Source organism: Poecilia reticulata, chromosome 5, assembly GCF_904066995.2.
Source record: "Poecilia reticulata chromosome 5, P_reticulata-male-v2, whole genome shotgun sequence".
NCBI classification, from domain to species: Eukaryota; Metazoa; Chordata; class Actinopteri; order Cyprinodontiformes; family Poeciliidae; genus Poecilia; species Poecilia reticulata.
The window spans coordinates 25,228,459-25,249,304 of NC_088834.1; the positions used below are offsets into that span (position 1 = coordinate 25,228,459).

General features: G+C 43.0%; 1 protein-coding gene across 2 annotated transcripts in view; it reads right to left on the reverse strand.

The window, feature by feature from the left end:
• The window catches only part of lrig1 (leucine-rich repeats and immunoglobulin-like domains 1), a 44,864-nt gene that overhangs the window by 9,081 nt on the left and 14,937 nt on the right, over positions 1-20,846 (reverse strand). For both annotated transcript variants that reach the window (XM_008409562.3, XM_008409563.3), the window contains 10 exons: positions 19,706-19,777; positions 18,031-18,105; positions 11,876-12,013; positions 11,592-11,735; positions 9,843-9,986; positions 9,584-9,727; positions 7,478-7,621; positions 4,042-4,122; positions 852-923; positions 359-430 (listed from right to left, as the gene is read on the reverse strand). In XM_008409562.3, coding sequence (XP_008407784.2) covers positions 359-430; positions 852-923; positions 4,042-4,122; positions 7,478-7,621; positions 9,584-9,727; positions 9,843-9,986; positions 11,592-11,735; positions 11,876-12,013; positions 18,031-18,105; positions 19,706-19,777 — 1,086 coding nt within the window. The remainder of the gene's footprint in view (positions 1-358; positions 431-851; positions 924-4,041; positions 4,123-7,477; positions 7,622-9,583; positions 9,728-9,842; positions 9,987-11,591; positions 11,736-11,875; positions 12,014-18,030; positions 18,106-19,705; positions 19,778-20,846) is intronic.

Consider the following 20,846-nt stretch of genomic DNA (forward strand, 5'->3'; position numbering starts at 1 on the left):
TAAGCTTTGGCTGTTTTATTTATTTTAGGGGGTTTTAAGACTTTATATTTGGTGTTTAGGTATTGTTGGTCACGTCTTCCAATAGCACGCAATTACCTAGTGATATTTTCAAATTTCTTCTCAACTTTATGCAAGTTTTAACTCAAAAACACGGAAAGTTGCAGGATGAGCCCTAGTTTCCCTACCACCAGGCTTATTTAGTTTTATGGGGGAAGCCCTGCATTGGTGTATCATTAAATATTGATAAAACATCATGAATTTTGTTGTAACATGCAAAAAAAAGCTCAATTTGGGTGAATTGTATATAATATGAAATTGTGTAAAAAAAAAAAATAATAATAAAAATGCTGCCACTCACAGGCTTTTGAGGTTCCTCATCTTGCTGAACGCATCAGGCTGGATAGAACGGATGGCGTTGTCACCCAAGTTCCTGTCGATACGGAAGAAATTGGCTAAATCAGCTGTGTGACGGTTTTACGCTAAGATGGAAATATTGAGGTCTTTTTCATATGTAAGTTAGCTCTGACATTCGTTTAACAAAATCCTTTAAAAAAAAAAAAAAAAAGAAAAAGTCTGATAGGGATTCTGTTTTTACAGCAGAGCTCAGCATATGCTCAATAGCTTGAGCCGAGGCAAGGAGGTGAAAAAAAACAACAACAAAAAACATCCAGGCAGAGATTGAGCTAGACTAATGAGACAGAGGCAGCTGGCCGCTCTGTCTTCTCCTTTTACAAAGGCCCTATTAAATTGCTTGCAACCTCTCCTCTGCCAGCTACTTTTAGGCAGTCTCTGCTCCCCCGCCCTCCCTCTGCCGGTCTTTACGCCCAGTCGTTCTGCTGTGGGGTACTCACAGGTGTTCCAGGGTCTCCAGGCCGGCGAAGGCTTTCTTGGCCACCGATTTGATCTTGTTTCCAAACAGAGTCCTGCCGTCGCAGAACACGCACGGAGTCGATTGATGGAGGGAGGGGAAGAAGAGGTGGGAAGAGAGAGAGAGACACAAAATTAGTGAGGGTGGGTCTGATGAGAGGAAAAAGGATTGGGGATGCTGGAAATGTGAACTGGTAAAGACTTTACAGGAGGAAGGGTGAGCGAGATTAAATGGGTTGCTTTTCAAAGACAACTTGGTAACACTTTATTTGAAGGGGTGTGCATAAGACTGACATGATGACACTGTCATAAACATGACATAACACCTGTCATGAACATAAAGAAGTCTTTATGAATGTTTATGACAGCTGTCATGAAGTGTCATTCGGTAAATAATGACACTTTTAATGCAAAGTTGCTCTAAAAGTTGCATTAAAAGTCCATTAAAAATGAAAACTTTACATGGTTTTGTAAATAATGATAATTAAATGCAAAGTTGGCATTTTTAATGGACTTTCAATGCAACTTTTAGAGCAACTTTGCATTAAAAGTGTCATTATTTACCGAATGACACTTCATGACAACTGTCAAACATTCATAAAGACTTCTTTATGTTCATGACAGGTGTTATGTCATGTTTATGACAGTGTCATCATGTCAGTCTTATGCACACCCCTTCAAATAAAGTGTAACCGACAACTTTTATCTGGACGCTACTGTTTTGTTGGCGAGACCATCTATTAAATCAATAAATTGATTCTATCAATTAATTGAGTTTTCTGTTTATGAAGATTGAATTTTCGGAAAACTCCCAGGAAAGATGAATGAAATAAAAGCACACTTAAAAAAAAAAAAAAAAAAAAAAAAAAAAAAAAAAAAATATATATATATATATATATATATATATATATATATATATATATATGTTTTGTCATTTCCTAAAAGATAGAAATAAAAACCATCTGATATGTATTTGATTTAGTAGCACATGTGGAACAAATCTGGTTTTTGCTTTTGTTTGTTTGCATGAAAAGATCAGAATTGAGCTGTTCAATCTGCCATGGAAAAGTTGGATATGTGCTGTAAATATGGGAAAAAAAATTAAAACGGATTTGGGTGACATTTGCCTGTTGTGTGAATGTAACATAATATTAATGTATCTTAAAATTCAAGAAAGTTCTTCCAGTTTTAACTAAATAGTGCCCAGTAGAGGCCAGGTGTTGAACTAAAACTTTGATTAAATCCATAATGGAAACGTATCTTGCTTAAAATAAAAATAAAAAAACAATGTTGAGTATTGTGCAAAACGAAAAACAGAAAATGTAGCCCTCACTGCTAATGAACATTTTTTATTTTATTTTATTTTTGACAAAAAAGTGAGGGGGAAAAAAAACTGGCAATCCCTACCATCCATCTTTTTTTGTTCCACCACTAAGATAGTGAGAAGTTTGTGGCTATAATAAGACAAAATGTGGAAAGGATCAAGGAGGAGGAAGGCATTTGCAAAGCACCATGTGCTGAACACTTTGAAGTCCTCTTCTTGTTCCCCTTCTGCATTTTCTTTTTCCCATGGCTCGCTTTCACAGCTTTGGGACACAGAGGACTGCTTCCGCCAACGGTACGACAGAAAAAAACAAAACAAAACAAAAAAAAGGGGGCAGGGTCAGGGGAGGCGTTTGATGTTTGATGACTGAATACGGCCCTCGATTTCACCCTCTCTCGGCTCCCAACAACAGACAGTGGGAATGAGGGGAGCAGAGGAACGGAGGCACAGAGCAGAAATAGAAATGAGCCTATTGGGGGAGCGAACCCCCGCCAGCTGGAAGAAAAGCCCTTTCTCTCCACGTTTCTTGGGCTCTTTCTTTCGGCCGTGCTCACACTGGGAACCATCTTGGCTGGACGTCATCTTTTCATCCTGCAGGTTGATGATTGCTTGCCTAGCGCCACAAAGGCTTCTCTCTCGCTCCAATTTCACAAATCGCTAACTTGATATAGAACAGCTCAGTTATGGGCAAAGAAACTCGTACAACTTTCACACATAACTAGTCAGATGCACCTGAACGATATGGCTGACTGATCTCCTTGGCATGAGCTCGACGTCTACAGCGTCCTTTCGACAATCTAATTATTCAACATCTCTTTGTTAAAAACAGATTCGCTCCCAGAAGTTGCAGGACATCATCCCCTGAGGATTAGAGCTCCACAGGGCAGTCGCTAGCACTGAAGCCAAACATCAGTCAGCGGCCTGGTCCTGTGATTATCCTGTTCCGCCATTATTAGACCAAGGAGCTAATTACCAGAGGATACTCTGAAAGGAAGCTCTGGAGCATCATGATCCAAATTGTGGAGGATTACACTCTTGAAGTCCTGAACAAACCAGGAACCACTATTATCACTTGGATATCTCGTTTGTTTCCAGGTTTTGGTGATAGAATAAGGGTGTTTTCACACCTGGTTGTCTGGTAGACTCAGTTTGATTGGGGACCAAAGTTGTTACATTTTCAGCTGGTTCCACTTTCACACTGAATTGAGTCAAACGATCCAGCCTTCTACCCTCCCGTCTGTGGTGGCACTTCACCAAGAACTACTGAACAAAACAAAACAAAAACCTCCAAAGAAGACATGAGCCAAATTCCTTCTTGTAAACAAAAATAAAGAGTAGCGCCAAATTTTGGCGGTCATAAGAGTTCTGTTTTGTCTTTGGTAAAAGCTATTTCTCCCGCTAGTGATAGACTCTTACATTTGTTTTGGTTGTATCTACCCAGAACGCCTTGCACTAACGTGCACTTCCTGCTTTTTTTCTAGTGGTCTCTTGTCCGCTTCCGTCCAATATGCGTTCAACTGAACCGAGAGCTAGGTCTTTAGGCGAACCAGAGTTTGATTGGGACTCACACCTTCCCAAAGAAACCAGACATTGTTGGCAAACAAACTAGAGTTCAGTTAAAGCGGACCAAACATCATTTTAATTGATGCACCCTGACGTACGAGGGTTTTGCGGTTCAAAAAAGCGTAGTTGTAGTTGGAAGTGTAGAGTAAGTAAGGACTTGGATAGACACTTTTGATTTGAACAGAAACATTTCTTCTATTCTCCTGTTTTCAAAGAGCAGCAGAAAGAGTCTCAGGACAAGGGAGTGAAATGGAGGGGGTGGGAATGAATGTGGGGAAGATACTCACAGCTTGTTGAGCTTGTCCAATCCAGCGAAGGCCCCATTGGTGTCCTCTATTGTGCCAGAGATGTCGTTATGGTCCAACTCCCTGCAGAGAGAAGGAGAGTAGAGAGGGAGGGGTAAGAAGGACCAAAAGGAAATGGACGGGGATGGGGGTCTGTCTACGGGGAAGAGTTTCCCAGCCCTGAAAGTTATGGGTTGCCTGCTCACCCCCGCTCCAACCCTCCCTCCCCCCCATCTGCACCTGGCCTGAAGAGCCCCTCTGCTGCTCTGCTCTGCCAACTGAGCAAATTCTTTCCTTCAAGAGGGATGGAGAAGTGCATGTAAGGACGCAAGCCCCCGATGCAAGGGAACGTATGTTTAATTCATGATGGCATGGAGGGGACTGGCGAGAGCACAATGCCTCGTCGGAGGCGGGCAATTGGGAGTAATGGTGGCAGGTAGGGTACGTCCAAGACTCTTAATGGCGGTAGGGGGCCACGCTTGGCCATGGTCAGGCAGATAGACAATGGAATCAATAGAGAAGAGGGACTTCTTTTACAGCGCATTGGGAGCTTGTGAATGCATCTGTGAGGTGCAACAAACTCTCAGATGAAGTCATCGCTGAGGAGAAGCCACGACTTGCCCCTTCCACATGAAGATCAAACACATCAAACTCGGAGACTCCTCTGAATCAACAAAGGCCTTCCTCCGATCTTGAGAAACCCATTTGAGGCTGATGGTCAGCTGCACCTCCTTCTCCCTTTACCAGGACCCCTTTCAAGCATCTTTTATTCCTCCCTTTTCCCCCCTCCGTTTCTTTTCAGCCTCCACTGGCTGCTGCTTTTGGTATGGGGCTCGACTAGGCCTGCCAATTTCCAACACTTTCTGGCTGGCTGGATCTGAATCGCCGTTGCCTTGTTAAAGCAAAGCCAGGGGTGGGTGGGTGAGTGAGCCGCCGTGGAGCTGAGGGACCGGCGGAAAAAGGGGGTGGACCCCAATGAGCCAGCGACTCCTGTGGCCGAATTAGAGGGCAGGCTGGCTTGTTTAGAGCTTTCACACCCCAATGTGGGCTCCAGCCCCATGCCAGCACAACCAGCGGCACATACCCAATTAAAGCTCCCCCAGCTCTTTTTCAGAGCCCTGCCTATGCCCGTCCTCCCCTGCACTGATTAGATTAGGCCTGCCTCAAGAGACAAAGAGGGCAGAGGACAAGGACAGGAGGGTCTTCAAAAACATCCTGCAAAACTAAAAATGGAACAGAAAAGTATTCATACGTTTGGTATTTTCTCCCACTTTCTCATGTTACAAGTGCAAACTTGTATTTCATTGGGAGGTTTTTGTGTAACACCTCTTTTTGCTGCATCAGCTCGTTTGGGGTATGTTTCCACAAGCTTTGCACGGCTAAGTACTGATATTTTTGCCCATTCATCTTTGCAAAATACCTGTAAACATCAATTCACTTGTTTGCATAGAACTGTATTTAGGGGTATTGCATTAAAAAAAGTTGTAGATTTTACACATGCAACTGTTTTTCTTACACTTCTGAATAGTAGATCTATAACAGGGGTCTGACACTTAAGTGGCTTTTTAAACTCTAACTTTGGCTATGAGTAAATTTGAGTAACTTTTAGAACTGTATAGGCAATAAATATATGCCTTTCCAGTTTCTCTTACATATTGAATGTTTATGTGAAATATTTTTTCCCTTTAGGTTGCAAAGTACAAGGAGTTTTATTTTTAATATCCATTTGAAATTTGAAGGTTCTCTGAAAAAAATTCAATCATTTAACTTTTATAGAAACATTTGACGATTTGTAAAAACTGGTCATTTTGCTTTGAACAGTCAAATATACAAATCGAATGCAAAAATGGCTCAGTGTTGTAAAGGCTGCTGACCTCTGCCTGATCTATGACGCAACGCCCTCATAAAATATATTAAGATTTGTGGCTGTAATGTGGAAAAGTATATGGGTAGGAATACCTTGGCAAAGCGCATTAAGTGTTTTTCATGCGATAACACGCAGGGATAATAGCACAAGCAGAAGATTACTAAAAAAAACAAAAAATAGAGAAATAAAGGAAAATATGGGTGATTAAACACCAGAATTAAAAACATGGGAAAAGAGCCTAGAGCTCATCAAAACTGCTCGTCTCTTCCCTCTGTGACCAGTAAACAAGCCCCCAGTGTGTCACAGAGAGAGAGATGGCGCGAGAGAGAGAGAGAGAGACAGAGAGAGAGATGGCGCGAGAGAGAGAGAGAGAGAGACCAGTGTTTGGCAGATCAGCCTGCTGTGAGAGAGCTCATCTATGGAGATCTGGCTCTGCTTTTTGTGTTGTGTTTTTTTTTTTGTTTTTTTTTCCTAGCAGAGCCAACTAAACTGTAGTTAAGAACCAAGACCCAAAAGGCTTTGACGGATTTATCCATCGACTTTTTCTCCCTTTATTGTATTTTGGCACCTTGTGTAAAAGGTGGAAGAAAAAGTCTTTATCCTCAAGTTCTAGACGCATGGAGGCATATCAACAAAGCAACGCTTTCAAGTCCAAGCTTGTCCAGACACCAAACCGGAGAAAACGAGGAAAAGAAAGGCAGGAAAAAGCAACAAATGGCAACTGAAAATAAAATAAAACGGCATGAATATAGATTAATGCTAATCAGCCCCTACAGGATGTTACAGTGTTTTGTGAGTCGATATTCGTGGCACCTTTTTTAAAAAAAAAATTGCAGTTTTTTTTTTTTTACTTTATTTTTGTCATAACATCGTCTTCCAAAAAAGTTGAAATAGATGCACATAACCTTCCTGAAAAAGGCAAGTTTTTGTCAATGTTAAAAGCGCAAACAACATTTACAATACAAATAAAATCAAGTCCTGAGGAGGATTCAAAGTGCAAAAGAAGAACTTCATATTGGTCATCCAAGGTAACATGAAGCAATTAGGCAGTTTAAGCAAATCCTACAGAACGGATTTAGCAATAAAAACAAAAAGCAAATGTTACAGTTTAGCATCACACCTGCCTCATCTTGCAGGCTTGTCTTTCAAAAGACGCCATGAAACAGGAAGTTAAATTGAAAGATTGCTAAGGGGGATTGGTCAAAATTCGGCAGAGTTGCAGTGGTTGGTCAGAAAACGTTAAGGTGATCGGTCAGATTTGCAGAAAGGTTGTGCAGACTGTTGGACAATGCAAGTCTGCACAAAATTAGTGAATCATGAGTGAATTTGCATTAACATTTGCAATCACAACTTCCTGGAGCGACTGACTAATAGGACACTTTGTAAAGGGAATACTTGGGCATAAATATCAAATATCACACATGCAAAACCGATATTTAACAGCTCAGCTTTCACTGCTCCCAAGTGGAACGTCTAACCTTATCTCTTCATCAGGGGCGAGAGAGAGAGAGAGAGAGAGGGAGGGGGGGTTATTTGAGGTTTGGTAATATCGGCTCAGGGTGGTGCACTTACAGGACTCGTAGAGCCTTGAGGCCCCTGAAGGCTCCCTCATTGATGTGGCTGATGGAGTTGCGGCCCAGCCGCAGTGTGTGTAGATCCCCCAGCACGGCCAGACTCCCTTCGTCCAGACGGGTCAAGTTGTTGTACGACAGATTCCTGGACAGAAGAAGACGCAGACAGAAAAAGATGGGACAGATGCAGACAGACGGGGAAGGAAAAAAAAAAAGTTTGCTGTGAGGTCTGGAAGGAGATAGATGACAGGTTTACAGAACACAAAGACAGCTTGCAACATCATTAGACTTAAATTTCACGGCTGATTTGAAAGCGCTTTCCAAGCCTGTGATGTCTGTTTTTCCGTGGTGTAACAAGCTGCTAGCAGAATGGATTCAGCAGACATGGAAGCAAAGCTGAGATCCAAATCATCAAGCAGGGAGGAAACCGTCCTGGTTGGGATGTTATGCGTCTATAATCTACATTTACACACCAACAAGAGAATGTGGTAAACCCCAGAAAATAAAACCCAATCCTAAGAATGGTAGTTAATGTGCTATTTGTTTACTCGGAAGCCTGCAGAAAACACCTACCCACACACACACGCACCCCCCCACCCCCCCTCCTGCCCCACCACCATACACACACACTCTCTCCCATGAGATAAGAACGCTAAATGAATCAAAGTTGTTTCTGTTGTTTTTGGAAAAACTGGATCTGATTTCTGTGTATTTCGGAAACAGTCGTTTCCTGACTGACACAGTTTTCATCTGAGAACATGAAGTAAAAAAAAAAACTCAGTTGGAGATTCTTTATTAGGATATTTAAACAGATTATTCTTCTTCAGTCCTTTTAATGAAAATAGTCCTACCTGACTCGCATTTCTAGTTGTTTTTAGGGAATTTTTATGATATTTTGGATACAGAAAAGAAAGTGCCAGTTAGGACTTTTGTAAAAAAAAAAAAGGAAAAAAAAAAGTAAAACAAAAAAGTTTACAGCATTTTTCAAAATGGCAGCTTTGCAATGATATTAAATCTCTTTTAACAACTGTTGCCCAAATGAAAATTATTGTGCTCACTTGAATTTTCCAGGCAATTGATAGATTTCTTATTCTGACAGGTTTACTGGTGCATCTCTTCAGTTTTTTTTTACCTTTTGTCTGTTGCTAAACATTGCATCTTAATTATCATGAATCCTCCAGCAGAAACTTTCCAACAGTCCCTCAAAGACATTATTGTCATTTTATTGCCCCTCTCTGTGGCCCTCTGTGTGCCGGTCTCTGTGGCCAGCCCTCAGGTCTGCTTGACCAGCCATGTGTGCAGAGATTCCCCCCACTGATGACCGGCTCAGCCAGGCGCAGTGGGAATGCAATAACAGCCTCCTCATAAAGACGAGTCACTCGCCTCTATCAGCTGCGAGGCTCATCGCAGCTCTATAGATAATAAAACTCGTGCGAGCTGGGGTGGGGAGAGCAGAGCACCGGGAGCAATCTGCCATTCATAAGATGTGCACACAGGAAGCAGCGCCGAGATACACAGAGCAAACTCGAATGCACGCCGTCCACCACTTTATCCCCTCAGACCGCTCGGCGTAAACAAGCCGCGGCGCCACGGACGGCAGAGGCTACCTCACGGTTCGCGACGCCCCAAGCCGAGCGAAGCACTTTAAAGCGGCGTTACGACACTCGTGTCAACAGCGCAGGGGAGAGGGAGAGACCTGGGGATAATAACTCGGGAGACAAAGGCTGAAGAGGCAATCCTTGAGTGTAATTACCACAGCACAAACAACAGGGGATTACACGGCCCTTTGCCGAAACCTCAAGCTTCGGAGACGAGTACAAAAACTCTTGTTGAAGGGCTTGTGTCCCGTTGAGCCCGGCTCTAATTATGGGATAAACAGGCTTATCCTGAGAACGACGTGGCGTATAGAGTGTTAAAGGAAAATGTGATCTAACCCTGGGCGAAGGCCTTGACAGCGAGAGTTGGGTTACTGAAAAAAGAAAAAAAAACCCACTAAAGCACAACTCGATCTGTCCTCCAGGTATCCTGGTTTTTTTTTTTTTTGTTGTTGTTTTTTTGGGATTGTCTTTTTCGAAAGGTTCAGGCTCGTTAACCTGCGAGGACTTACAGTTCCCTCAGCCTCTGGCAGAACTTCCAGCCGTCGGGGTTGATGCGGGCTATGGAGTTGTTGCTGAGGAAGAGCTGCGTGAGGGAGCTCAGGCCGTACAGGGAGCCGCTGTTCACCTCTGTCAGGTTGTTGTACTCCAGGTGCCTGCAGGAAGTACATTTTAGGAGAAAACAACAGCAGTGAGCATGTCCTCTCCAACAGGTTCGAGCATTCCTTGTCTCAAATTTAAGACGAGGAAATGCTAATTTGTTTAACTTACAGGACTTTCATTTTGGACAGGTTCCAGAAGGCGCCGTCAGTCAGTTTGCTGATGCTGTTCCTCTGCAGTTTCAGCACCTCCAGACTGGACAGACCCTGGAAGGTCAGACCCTCGATCTGAAGGATCCGGTTCCTGTTCAGCTCCCTGCAGGGTGGACGGACAGACACGGCACCTCTAGTATATCACACACAGTAAACATTTTAAATCAGAGAAACAACCTGGAGCTAGGTGATTAATTGTTGGTTTTTGAAGATTTCATTTTTTGGGGGAAAAAAATCTGGATTATTTTTTTTTTTTTTCTTCCAATGAACTCCTTGTGTTTTTTTATTTCAGAGTGATGTCAGAAAAAAGGACAGCCATTGTGTTTGACATGCCTGTTTTCCAACTTCTATTTATTGGTAATTGAATTCAGGTCGACTCTGCGTCAGAGTATTAAGGCTGGGCAACAAAATGATTCCTTATTACGAGATTAAAGCTGTAATATTAGTAAAATGAAGAAGAAATTTTATGAGAACTTCTACACAAAAAAACAAAAAGTTCAACTGAGGGACTTTGAGCATCTTGTGAAGTTAGTATGAGTTTTACAGTTTTACAGTGATACTTAATAGAAATACTTAATCTTTTGACACCATGATTGTGTGAACAAATGTCTATTTTGAAGAAAGAATCACACAGAATGGGCTGGTCATGTCAGATTTCGATAAGAAGCTTTTTTCATTAAAATAACTTTTTTTCCCCTGATTTTAAGACATTTTTCCTGGTAAAATTGTCTCTTCATTCTGCTAATTTTTTGATTTTACTCCCGTAATTAAACCAATATTTTCGTAGCCTTGCCCTAATACTCCGTTGTATAACTCACAGAAGGGACGATTGAAGTAAAAACAACTCTTTGAAAATATTTTCTGTCATTTGAAATTTAGTTTTTTAGCATAAAACAGCACACAAAAAAATCTGAAAATCAGATTTCATTTCTAAGCCATATTGCTCAGCCCTATAACAACCTTATGAACCACTGAATCCACTTGGTGACATCAAGAAACTTAGCTGTAATAAATAAAGTTACCAAAAAAAAAAACAGCATAAGATGCAGAAACTACACGTAGTCTCTTCTTGTATGCAACATTAAACTGTGCAGCTGCTGCGTTTGAAGGCTTTAAAAGCCCCCAGGGCTTCCGGAGACAAACATCCATGCAGGTTCTTTTATGTCTCGCATGCATCACCGCCAGCATCTGGAGATACAGTGTCACCCGGACCACCTGTCCAACAAAAGGCACCTGAGGAACCCCAGGGCGGGACTCCCATTACACGAGCGGCTCCAGTCTCCGGAGTGAAGGCGTTGAGCAACGAAATGGGGGTCGTTACGCTGGAGGGAAGTCGGACGAAGATAATGGACCACGGCGCTGGGATTGAGCTAACCACTTTGGGGATATGAAGGAAGGCAGTAAATCACTAATAATACAACTCTGGTGTTTACCTTGTCAGGCCTTATCCATCCCTGGAGGTATAGCTCACACTAACAGCGTTCTAAATGTTAAACACACAGCGCTCAATCAACAGACACCAGGAAGCCACTCCTCGACCCAAACTCTTAAATCCTCTCGGTTTTCTCAAGTCTCCGAAAGATACACAAGGGAAGCGCCATTCGTTTCCTGGCCTGACTGTAGAGGTGAACTGGTTACGCAGATTTAAACACCTTTCAACGCACAAACCGTGATTTAAAAAAAGAGAGAGAGAAAGAGCGGTACTCACAGCTGGGTGAGTCTCGGGAGCTGGAAGGCTCGGATCGGGATCTGGCTGATGCGGTTTCGGCTCAGTCTCAGAACCTGCAGCGTTGAACCCAGGTGATCCAGCGCTCCGAGTTGCAGTGTGCTGATCTTGTTGTTGCTCAGGTATCTGAAAAAAGAACAAAGATTTACAACAAGCCATGGCGGCCAGCAGTCTTCTGAATGCCGATAAAAACACACACACACACACACACACACACACACACACACACACAAAAATCAGAACCGTCTGTCTCACGCGGTACTCACAGGTCTCTGATTTGAAGTCTGGCAGGAAAGCCGTCCCCCCGCAGGTCGGTAATGTCATTATTGCTCAGGTCCAGAGTTTCCACGGAAACCAGCTCCGTGGTTCGGCTGCCATCAATACTGCGGATCTTGTTATGATGTCTGAAAATAAAATAAAAAACCTTTAGCATTGGGTGTGTTATGAAAATGACTTTGCTTAACCCACGGCAAACATATCAATCAAGGCACTCCAATCCGTTCCGAGTTCCTTAAGCCCACTTAGGCACGGCGAGAGCAGGGTACACAGAACCAAGTGGCCACAAACCAAGTCCTTTAAGAGCTTCCAAGCAGAAGCTGGCCTTCTGTAAACAACTCCAAGGACACAGAAGAGGCGGTCACTGAATGTGTGATGAAATGTACTGATGGCAGCATGTTTCTGGACGCAGGGAAGTATGAGGGCGGGGTCTGACCTTTTAAAGTTGACCCCAAGAAATGTAAGCTGGCAACTGAGATGACAGGAAAACTAAAGCGAAGGACCACAGTGGAGATTAGCGACACAGAAACGTTCCGCCTGGCTTGCCGTATGTTTGGTCACGCCGCATGTGTCAAATGGAGACGTGTTTCAGCCATGTTTGGGGGGTTTTGTAAGGAACGATGCGGCTCATGTCTGCGTTTCAACAACTCAAATTTAAGATTTTTTTTTTAAGGTTTTATTGACTCTAGTGGCCTTTATTTGATAGTTAATTGACAGGAAAGTGGGTATTGAGAGAAGGGGAAGACATAGGTCGCCAGGCCGGGAATCGAACCGGCGACTGTCACGTCGAGGACTGAGCTTAACCCCTGCACCACCACAGCACATACCAAATTTAAATTTTTTTTAAAAAACCATTATGAATGGAATTTGAGGCCAATATCAAGAGAAATGTAGAAACTTTGTCCAGCCAAGTGGTGAATTTGCAGTTACTGAAGATAGATGCATAAAGCTAGCTAGTTAGGTACCATTGTACGTCAGCAGGGAATAAACTTTGGCCTCAGTTACTTGCGTGGTCTTGTAGCATAGAGTCCCGCAAGTTGAGTTATTCAACATGGAATGTTTTTGTTGTTAGTTTGCCCTTTTTAAAACTCCTAACTGACCATTCTTCCTGTCTGAGACCATTAATTAATATTTTTGGAAGGGCAATTTTCTGTTTACAGACTTCATGATTTTATTTTCTGTTTCGATTGTATTTAGGTTTTTATATCCGTTTAACTTATTGTTTTTGGCTGTTTTGCTTACGTCTCAGGGCCATTTTAAAAGTCTTTCCTGTGTTAAATGTTCTTTAAAAATTATCATTATATTAGTCGGAAATCGTCTCAAGATGACAATATTATTGTTTATTGCTAAAATTTCGGTGACAATTTATCGTCAGGCAAGATCTGTTATTTTGACAAGCCTAGAAGCGATGCAAATAGACTGCATTAATATTTAACCAATTCCCATAATTTTGTAGAGATATAAGTAATTACATAGTAAGGAAATATCTACTTGCAAACTTCATAATGATAATGGCTGGTGTGTGTAAGTTTGTGTGTGTGTCAAAATGCAACAGAGAGCAGGTGCTCCCTAAGGAAAACTCATAAAAACAAAGCTAGTCCCTACTTCCTCTCTGGCTCTCTACCAGCAGATGAACACACACCATCAGCCACACACACTCACATCAGCCACACACACTCATTTTCTGGTGTGAGTGAGTGTGTGTGTGTGTGTGTGTGGGGGGGGGGGCACATCATAGTGGCACACCTGAATAAACAGTGGCAGAAATGGTTAAGGATGAGCACCCATGTGCAAACACACACACACAGGCGCGCACGCACGCACACACACACACGGGACAGAGCTATAGACAGTGGCTAAAATGAGCCAATGCCGCAAAAAAAGGAGGGAAGGACTGGAGAAGAAGAAGAGGGGCGGGGGGAGGCGCTGAGGGGTGAGGTGGGGTCAACAGCTGGTGACCTCTTGCTGGGAAAAACAGATCGGTCTCAAACTCTCATCTCTCTCTCGCTCCACATTTATTCCCAAAGCCGGGTTCCCAGCTGTGTGTTAGAGACAGATAGCGTTTGAAGTCCACGTCGTTACAATGGCGGCGTTTATAAAAAAAAAAAAACGGTTCTCATACGACCGCTGACGTCTGCGATAAAGAGGAAGCCCGGTTACCTCTTGTTCTCCTTTGATGTCCAAGGCTCTCACTTGCCCCGATTTCGCTTAATACCAAATCTCATTATTACCCTCTGACCGCCTGATTAGCATTCGGCCAGCTCATTCTGACACTCCTTTTGATGTGTGGAGAGAGCGTTACATTAGCAGCGCCGCCCTTCCGCTCTCCAGCCGCACCTTTGAGGTCCGCCGTTTGGGCAGTATCGTTCGGTTTGATGTCGGCGCTCTGGACAAAAGGAGAATTATTTGAAAATCAGATCATCCGTTTGATTTTTATCCCAAGCTGTTCTAAAGAGCCTCTTTGAAGCTGACTGCAGACAAAGAGAAAGTTTGTGCTGCTCCGCTGTCACTTTGACACTGTGTTTTTACAACTTTTTGTTGCTTCTCTCTCTTCCCCACCCTCCTCCCCGTGCCACCCTGCTGTGGCATTCTGGGAGTCTGCGGGACCTCAATAGGCCTGCCAAATGCATTGTGGGAACTGTGAGAGCCTGGCATCTGGTGTGTCGATGGTTCAGCATTAGTTCCTCGGTCAAGTCGAGCTAGCTTGTTTATTTTATGGATCTGTGCCCAGACAAGGTACGAGTTGTTTACTAGCCTCGAGGTGTACCAGGGTTGTAAAAAGATCCGGTTTGGAAAAATTTCACATCGTTCCAAATGTTCACTCTGAAGTCGGAGTGGGTGATATTTATAAGTAATATATGACTATAGTGCTAACGATAAAAACTACTTCTTACTTCTTTTTTATGTCTCAGACCCACTGTGCTTTCTGTCAAAGCCACCAAATCAGGACACAAAAATGAAAAAGGTATTTATATAAAGTTTTAACACTACAAATGTAAATTTTACATGAATTAAGTGCCGTAGATAATTATGATACTAAAAGGGTTTGGAGGTTGGAGAAATGATGATTTATGCAATGTTGGGTTTTTTGGGGTTTTTTTTTTAAAGAAAGAAATCATTCTTGATTTCAATCTTTCTCTTAGAGTATTAGTCATCAAACTTTGGAAGAAGAAAAGTGAAACAGCTAATTTTCCCTTCCTGAAACGGTAAGAAAGAGCCTCCCGTAAACATTCAGACTATCAAACTCTGGGCGCCTGGGAAGCCGTCGGACATTAGCGACTGCATATGTGCCGCTCTCTGTCTTTTTGGAGAGTTTGCCGTTGTATGAATTTGTCTGAAGGCGGGATGTTCTGTTCGTTTTGTCACACAAGTGTCAACCACCGTCTCACTCAGACTTGCAGTCAGACGACATTCCAGACAACCTCCAGCCAGCGGCAAAAAAACAAACAAAAAAAAACACCGGCACACAAACGTTCTCTCTCTCTCTCCCTCCAGCTGGCTCGGTCAGTGCCGAGCTCGTTTGCGCTGGGTCTGCTTTCAGAAATAAATGGCTGACCCTGGTTTCACTTCATTCCTCCGCCTCTCTGCGCTCTCCTCTGGACTACCTCACCGCTTCCCCTAATCTCGCCTCTTTCGACATGTAATGATGTCACCCTTGATCTGACACCGATCAAATCCCTCATCCCCCTCGCTGCCTCCACGTTTTCTCCTGCCTTCCTCCTCCCCCTCACTCGCTGTTGCCCGTTTTACTGTAAGCCGTGTGACTGACAGCTGCAGCTGCGCAGCGCGTCGGCGGGCCCTTCGCTTCAGCTGCGTAGCTTTGTAAAAATCTGACCCTCCCTCCAGCCTCCACTCCCATCAGGACAGCAGCCCTTCCTCCCCAGCAACAGGCTCCCGAGTCAGGCCAAAAAAAGACAGACCCCGGCCCTTTTGGACGAGGTTCCACTTTCCACTCTTTGCGGGGGAAGTAAAAGGTGAACTTGCTCCAGTCTGTTTTGGATCAGAAGCAAAAGGATCGACAGAAAACTAAACAACAAAAAACAAAAAAACAAGAGAGACACCTTTTTATTGAGTTATTACAGTCGGCGTTGCCTAATCTAACTCAAACTCCCCCCTTCTTCTAAACCAACTACAGCTCACAGAAATATTCTGACCACATCGGTACATCATGATGAATTCTGAGAAGCAGGCAGATGACACACAAGGGAGAGGCAAGTGTGTGACTCCCACAAAAGCTCGGCGCGGAAAAACGATACGCCGATGACCAAACATGACACGGAGCAGCAGCTGTGCGCTTTACTAGCGAGCGGGCAGCCGGCGTGCTGCAAACGTGTGAACGAAGCTAACGGCTAGCAGCAAATGAGCTCGAGTGAAATCTCTACTGAGATAGTAGTGAAAATGATTTTGTTGTTGCCCTTGCTGAAAGAAGGTGGAGACAGCTGACGTGTGGCATTCTAAAACATGTGTTAGAGGCTAGCACAGTTAGCATTAATAGCTTTCTTAGCCACACCTTAACTCTAAAGTTATCATAATGGATGCCTGCATTTCCAAATCCGGCATGTTTTATGATTGGTATTTTAAGCTCAAACGAATAAAATAACTTTTCACTTATACTTTATAGTTGCAGTATGCAGCATTTACAAACAATATGTTTTTTTATACTTTGTCATGACAACATAGTATGAGACAGCTGATCTGTGAAAAGTAAATCAAGCTCTTTTTCCTTCTGAAGAAATACAAAAGTCTGTCAGAAACCACCAGTCAGAGCCTTAGCGCTGTCAGTCATAGTTCTCTGCTATGCTGTAACTAGTTCTCCACAACGTAGCCTAACATGACTGCTAGTTAGCATGTCCACTCATGATTAGCACTCTGAGCCGGCGCGTACACAAGCCTGATTAACAGCACTAAAACACTCCTCTTGGCCCTTATTGGTTGTTTCTAGCAGAGCGGTGCAATCGTCAGGCAGGCATAGCAGCACTGGGAGGAGGTGGAAGAGCTTGATTTTCTTTCACAGATGTTATGTCTCACACCATATAACCATTTCAGCATATTGACAGTTTAAACAAATATGGGGAAAATACTTGGGGTTTTTTATATAAAAGTTACATTCAGCAGCTTTAAGCCTTTCTGTTATCTGCTGAAAGTCTCATTCTCTGCCTGAATGAACATCAGACATGTCATAAAAATGACTGTTTCACTTTTGAGTGAAACAAAAAACTTTTGACTTCTTCACTCAGTTAAAGCATCTCATCAAAAGATTAGTGGAAAGATTAGCTCCTAGTGGAGCTCAAATAAGACGAATTCACATAAAGAAGTGATCTCATGGTGCCCAACAGACGCTCACCAGATCCAGTCATGCATTAAACTAGCCCATATTGGTAACTCACTGATTTCCAGAAAATCTTTATAGTTTATCATTTTCAGATTTACAAAGCTTGACTCTAAACGTCCGCCTAAGTTTTTTAGATTTAAACACACAGGTGGTTTGTCTCGGTGACCATTTTAAGCCTCGCAGAATCTGCTAGCTTTAGCTAAATCCCGCCCCGCAACATGTACGAATCCAAACTATAAACATGAAGCACCACTGCAAGTTTCCTCAAACTTTACTCGTTATTACCTGAACACATCACGAATATTTCAACTGTTTTGGATGAGAGACAGAGAGAGAGAAAAAAAAAATAAAGTCAATCTGCTGATGGACTGCTGAGCTCACATTTGTGACACACACAAGCGTACACACGCCCTTCCCAAATACGGCTGTAAATCTCCAGCAAGATGCCAGTGCAGGCAGACCACCCCCCCCAGCAGGCACGGTTTCACAACCGGGAGTCGAATCCATATACGAGCCGACACTCCAAACAGCCAGCGCAGCTCGCTGTAGACAGGACAACATAGCCGGCTAATGAGAGCCGTCGCTCACTATAAACCGTTTGTCGCTCTCTCAAGACATGACTCTGTATTGATGGCAATGGGGCTCAAAAGAAAAAAAAGGGGGGGGGGTTTGATCTGCTCTGGTGCAGCCGGGTTGTATTAACAATTTTCACATTAAATCAACATGACTTCTGAGGACTGGAAGTGTCTCTAGTCTGATTTATGAATGCAGTGGAGGAAAACATACTGCTGCAGAAAGTAGGGCAGTACTCACAGGTAGAGGGATACAACGTTGGAAGCGGCCCGTCCTAAATCTGGTATGGACGTCAGCTCATTGTGATCCAAGCGCCTGTAAGGGACAAACAGTAGGTCAGGCAAAAAAAAACAAAAAAAAACAGGAAGCGTTTAAGCTAAAACAAACCCATTAACAATCCACAGAAACATTTGAGTTATCAAGAGCTGAATTTGTAACAAGACTCCAATAAAAAACCTTGCTTTTCTCAAGATCACACAGACGCTTTTGAGCCTTTGTGAGTTCGCTGAATTCGATCTGGACATAAATCAAAGCATTTCAAATACTACTTGTCACGTCTGCCGCAGAGCAAGCGGCAGGTCATCCTTGTAAAAACCCAAAAATAACACGGGAGTAAAACAGATGTCCAGGAGCGTATGACTGGTGGGCTGGCCTGCCAGAGATGTCACCAGTGCGTGTATTATCTGTGTGTGTGTGTGTGTGTGTGTGTGTGTGTGTGTGTGTGTGTGTGTGTGTGTGTGTGTGTGCGTGCGTGTGCTGCGCGCTGGCGCTGAGTGACACGAAGCCAAGCCCCTCTCCTCGCCGTATAAAATATTTACAAGGCCAGTGCTGGCCACAGTATCGGGTGGTGGAGGGGAAGGCTTAATATAGAAAACCACCACTTAATTCTTAATTGGACTTAGTTCAAGGCGACACACAGGAGGATGCTGCTGGGAAGCACGCTGACATTGGTCCGTATCGAGTGGTTTGGGGCGCAAAAGTCTCACTTTTTTACGCTCTGTCATCTTATGACCACTGGCTTCGACGTTTTCGGCCGGCAATCTGAAAAGTATGGAGTGCATTTGTGTTTAAACCCTTTAATCTATTAAACCCAACAAATGTGGCCTTAACTGAGGAGGAGGAAGTTTCCAATTTGTCCACAAGACAAGCAGAGGACACATAATCTTTTGTTGGTGAAACACGGTAGTGGCAGCGTTATGCTGTGGGAATGTTTTCTTTTCTGCTGAGGTTGGAGTTGATAAAGAAAAATTGCTGATGTGCTTGCTACAAACACACACAAAGTAAAACCCATCACTGGCATTTTCTGGATTATCTAGAACGTTTGTGGCAAGATTTAAAGACAAACTCTAGCTGAAATGAAAAAATAACTGGATTTTGAAGATGTATAAGAATCTAGAAGTAAAATGTGCATTTGGAAAAGGCTAGAAGCAGGATGAGCGTTTTTATTTTCCAAAAACCAAACAGCCGCCTTTCCTCAATGTCAGATTATTGTGGAATTAGCCAGACTGTGTCACTGAATATGAATAGTTTGGTGAACAATGAATGCCCTCGTTAACACGTTTGTATCTTTTGTGCACTCTTCTCTCCAGCTTTACTCTCAGTACGTTCCACTTCCCAAGCGAAATCATCTCGAGACATTAAAAGTCTAGTTTGAAGTTTGCCAAAAAGCTGCTAACAAAGCTAACAGGGTGGAAGACGCTGCTTTGATCAGATAAACTCAAAATGTTAATTTTTTATGATTTTTAATTGCAGAAAATGTTCACCTTGCATCCTTTTCCTTCCGCTTTGAAAGCTATATAGTACTTTATGTTGGTCTACACATTAAACATGTTGAAGCTGTGAGAAAACTGGAAAAACTTCAAGGGACATAAATGCAACAAAAGCACTAATTTGAGTAATTCGGCTCAATACTTACAGTTCACGTAAGTTAGGAAGATTGGCAAAGGCTTCGACACTGAGGGAGGCCATCTTATTGTGTCCAAGATTTCTGAAACATGGGGGAAAAAAGAGAGGTTTTAATACAAAAAGCAAACCACAGCTACAGGCGGTATCACATTTTAGCTCAGCAGCTGTTTAAAGCTTTTCTGTCAAACCTATCTTTTCTTGCAAAAGGACTCTGATCAGCTGCAGTAATTAAAATTACATCTCCCTATTTGACAAGCCGCTTCATCCGTCCGTCTGGAAACACTGCAGTATATAAATCCGGTTGGCCTTCAAGGGAAGGCTTCGGATCGATACTGTCGATGCAGAGTGCCTCTCTCCTGGCTCACTTTCCAAACATGACCCGCGGGCCATCCATCTGCAGCAGTCAATTTGCACTTTAGGCTAACAGCGTATTTAATAGCTGGCACTTGACTTGTAAGGAGGCTTATTAGAGAACGATTTGTCCGCTGATACAGCGAGACTGTCAAACAACAAGTGAAAAAGGCTGTGTTTGACATCCCGACACCTCATGAAGGATGAAACGCTGGTTTAATTCAATTTATTCTGACCGTTACACGCTGCCAGGGCTTCTGCAGGTTTTACCGATTCAAGTTTAAGACTTTTTAAGACCTTTTCAAGACCATTGTAAATGAGATTTACGATCTATATCTCCACAGAAATATGCAAACTTCGACTAGCCAACTGGACATAATGTAAATTTGGACTTGTACGTGATGGACGCAAAAACGTTGGATAGCTGGATAACAACAGTATGTTAGCAGCTAGTTACCAGTGTCTTCAACCGCATCAAGTCACGTGACACAATGAAGATGATTGTGTGTGACTCAAGCTATTGCCTGACAGAAAAAGTTCCACGAGAAATCCAACTTCTTTCAGCTAACTTGTAAAAAAGTTAACTAGCTAGCTGGCAAGTGTTTGCTAGCAGCTAGTAACCGATAAGCTCAACTATCTGGAGTCGCACAACGCAGTGAAGATGTCGGAGTGCTACTCAAAAAAAAGTTCCAAGAGAAATGAAAATACATAAAATATGAGATTAAATAGCCCTGCCAAGACAAATACTTGTGATTAATACATTAAAATCCAACTTACTTTGTTAATGAATTTAAGACATT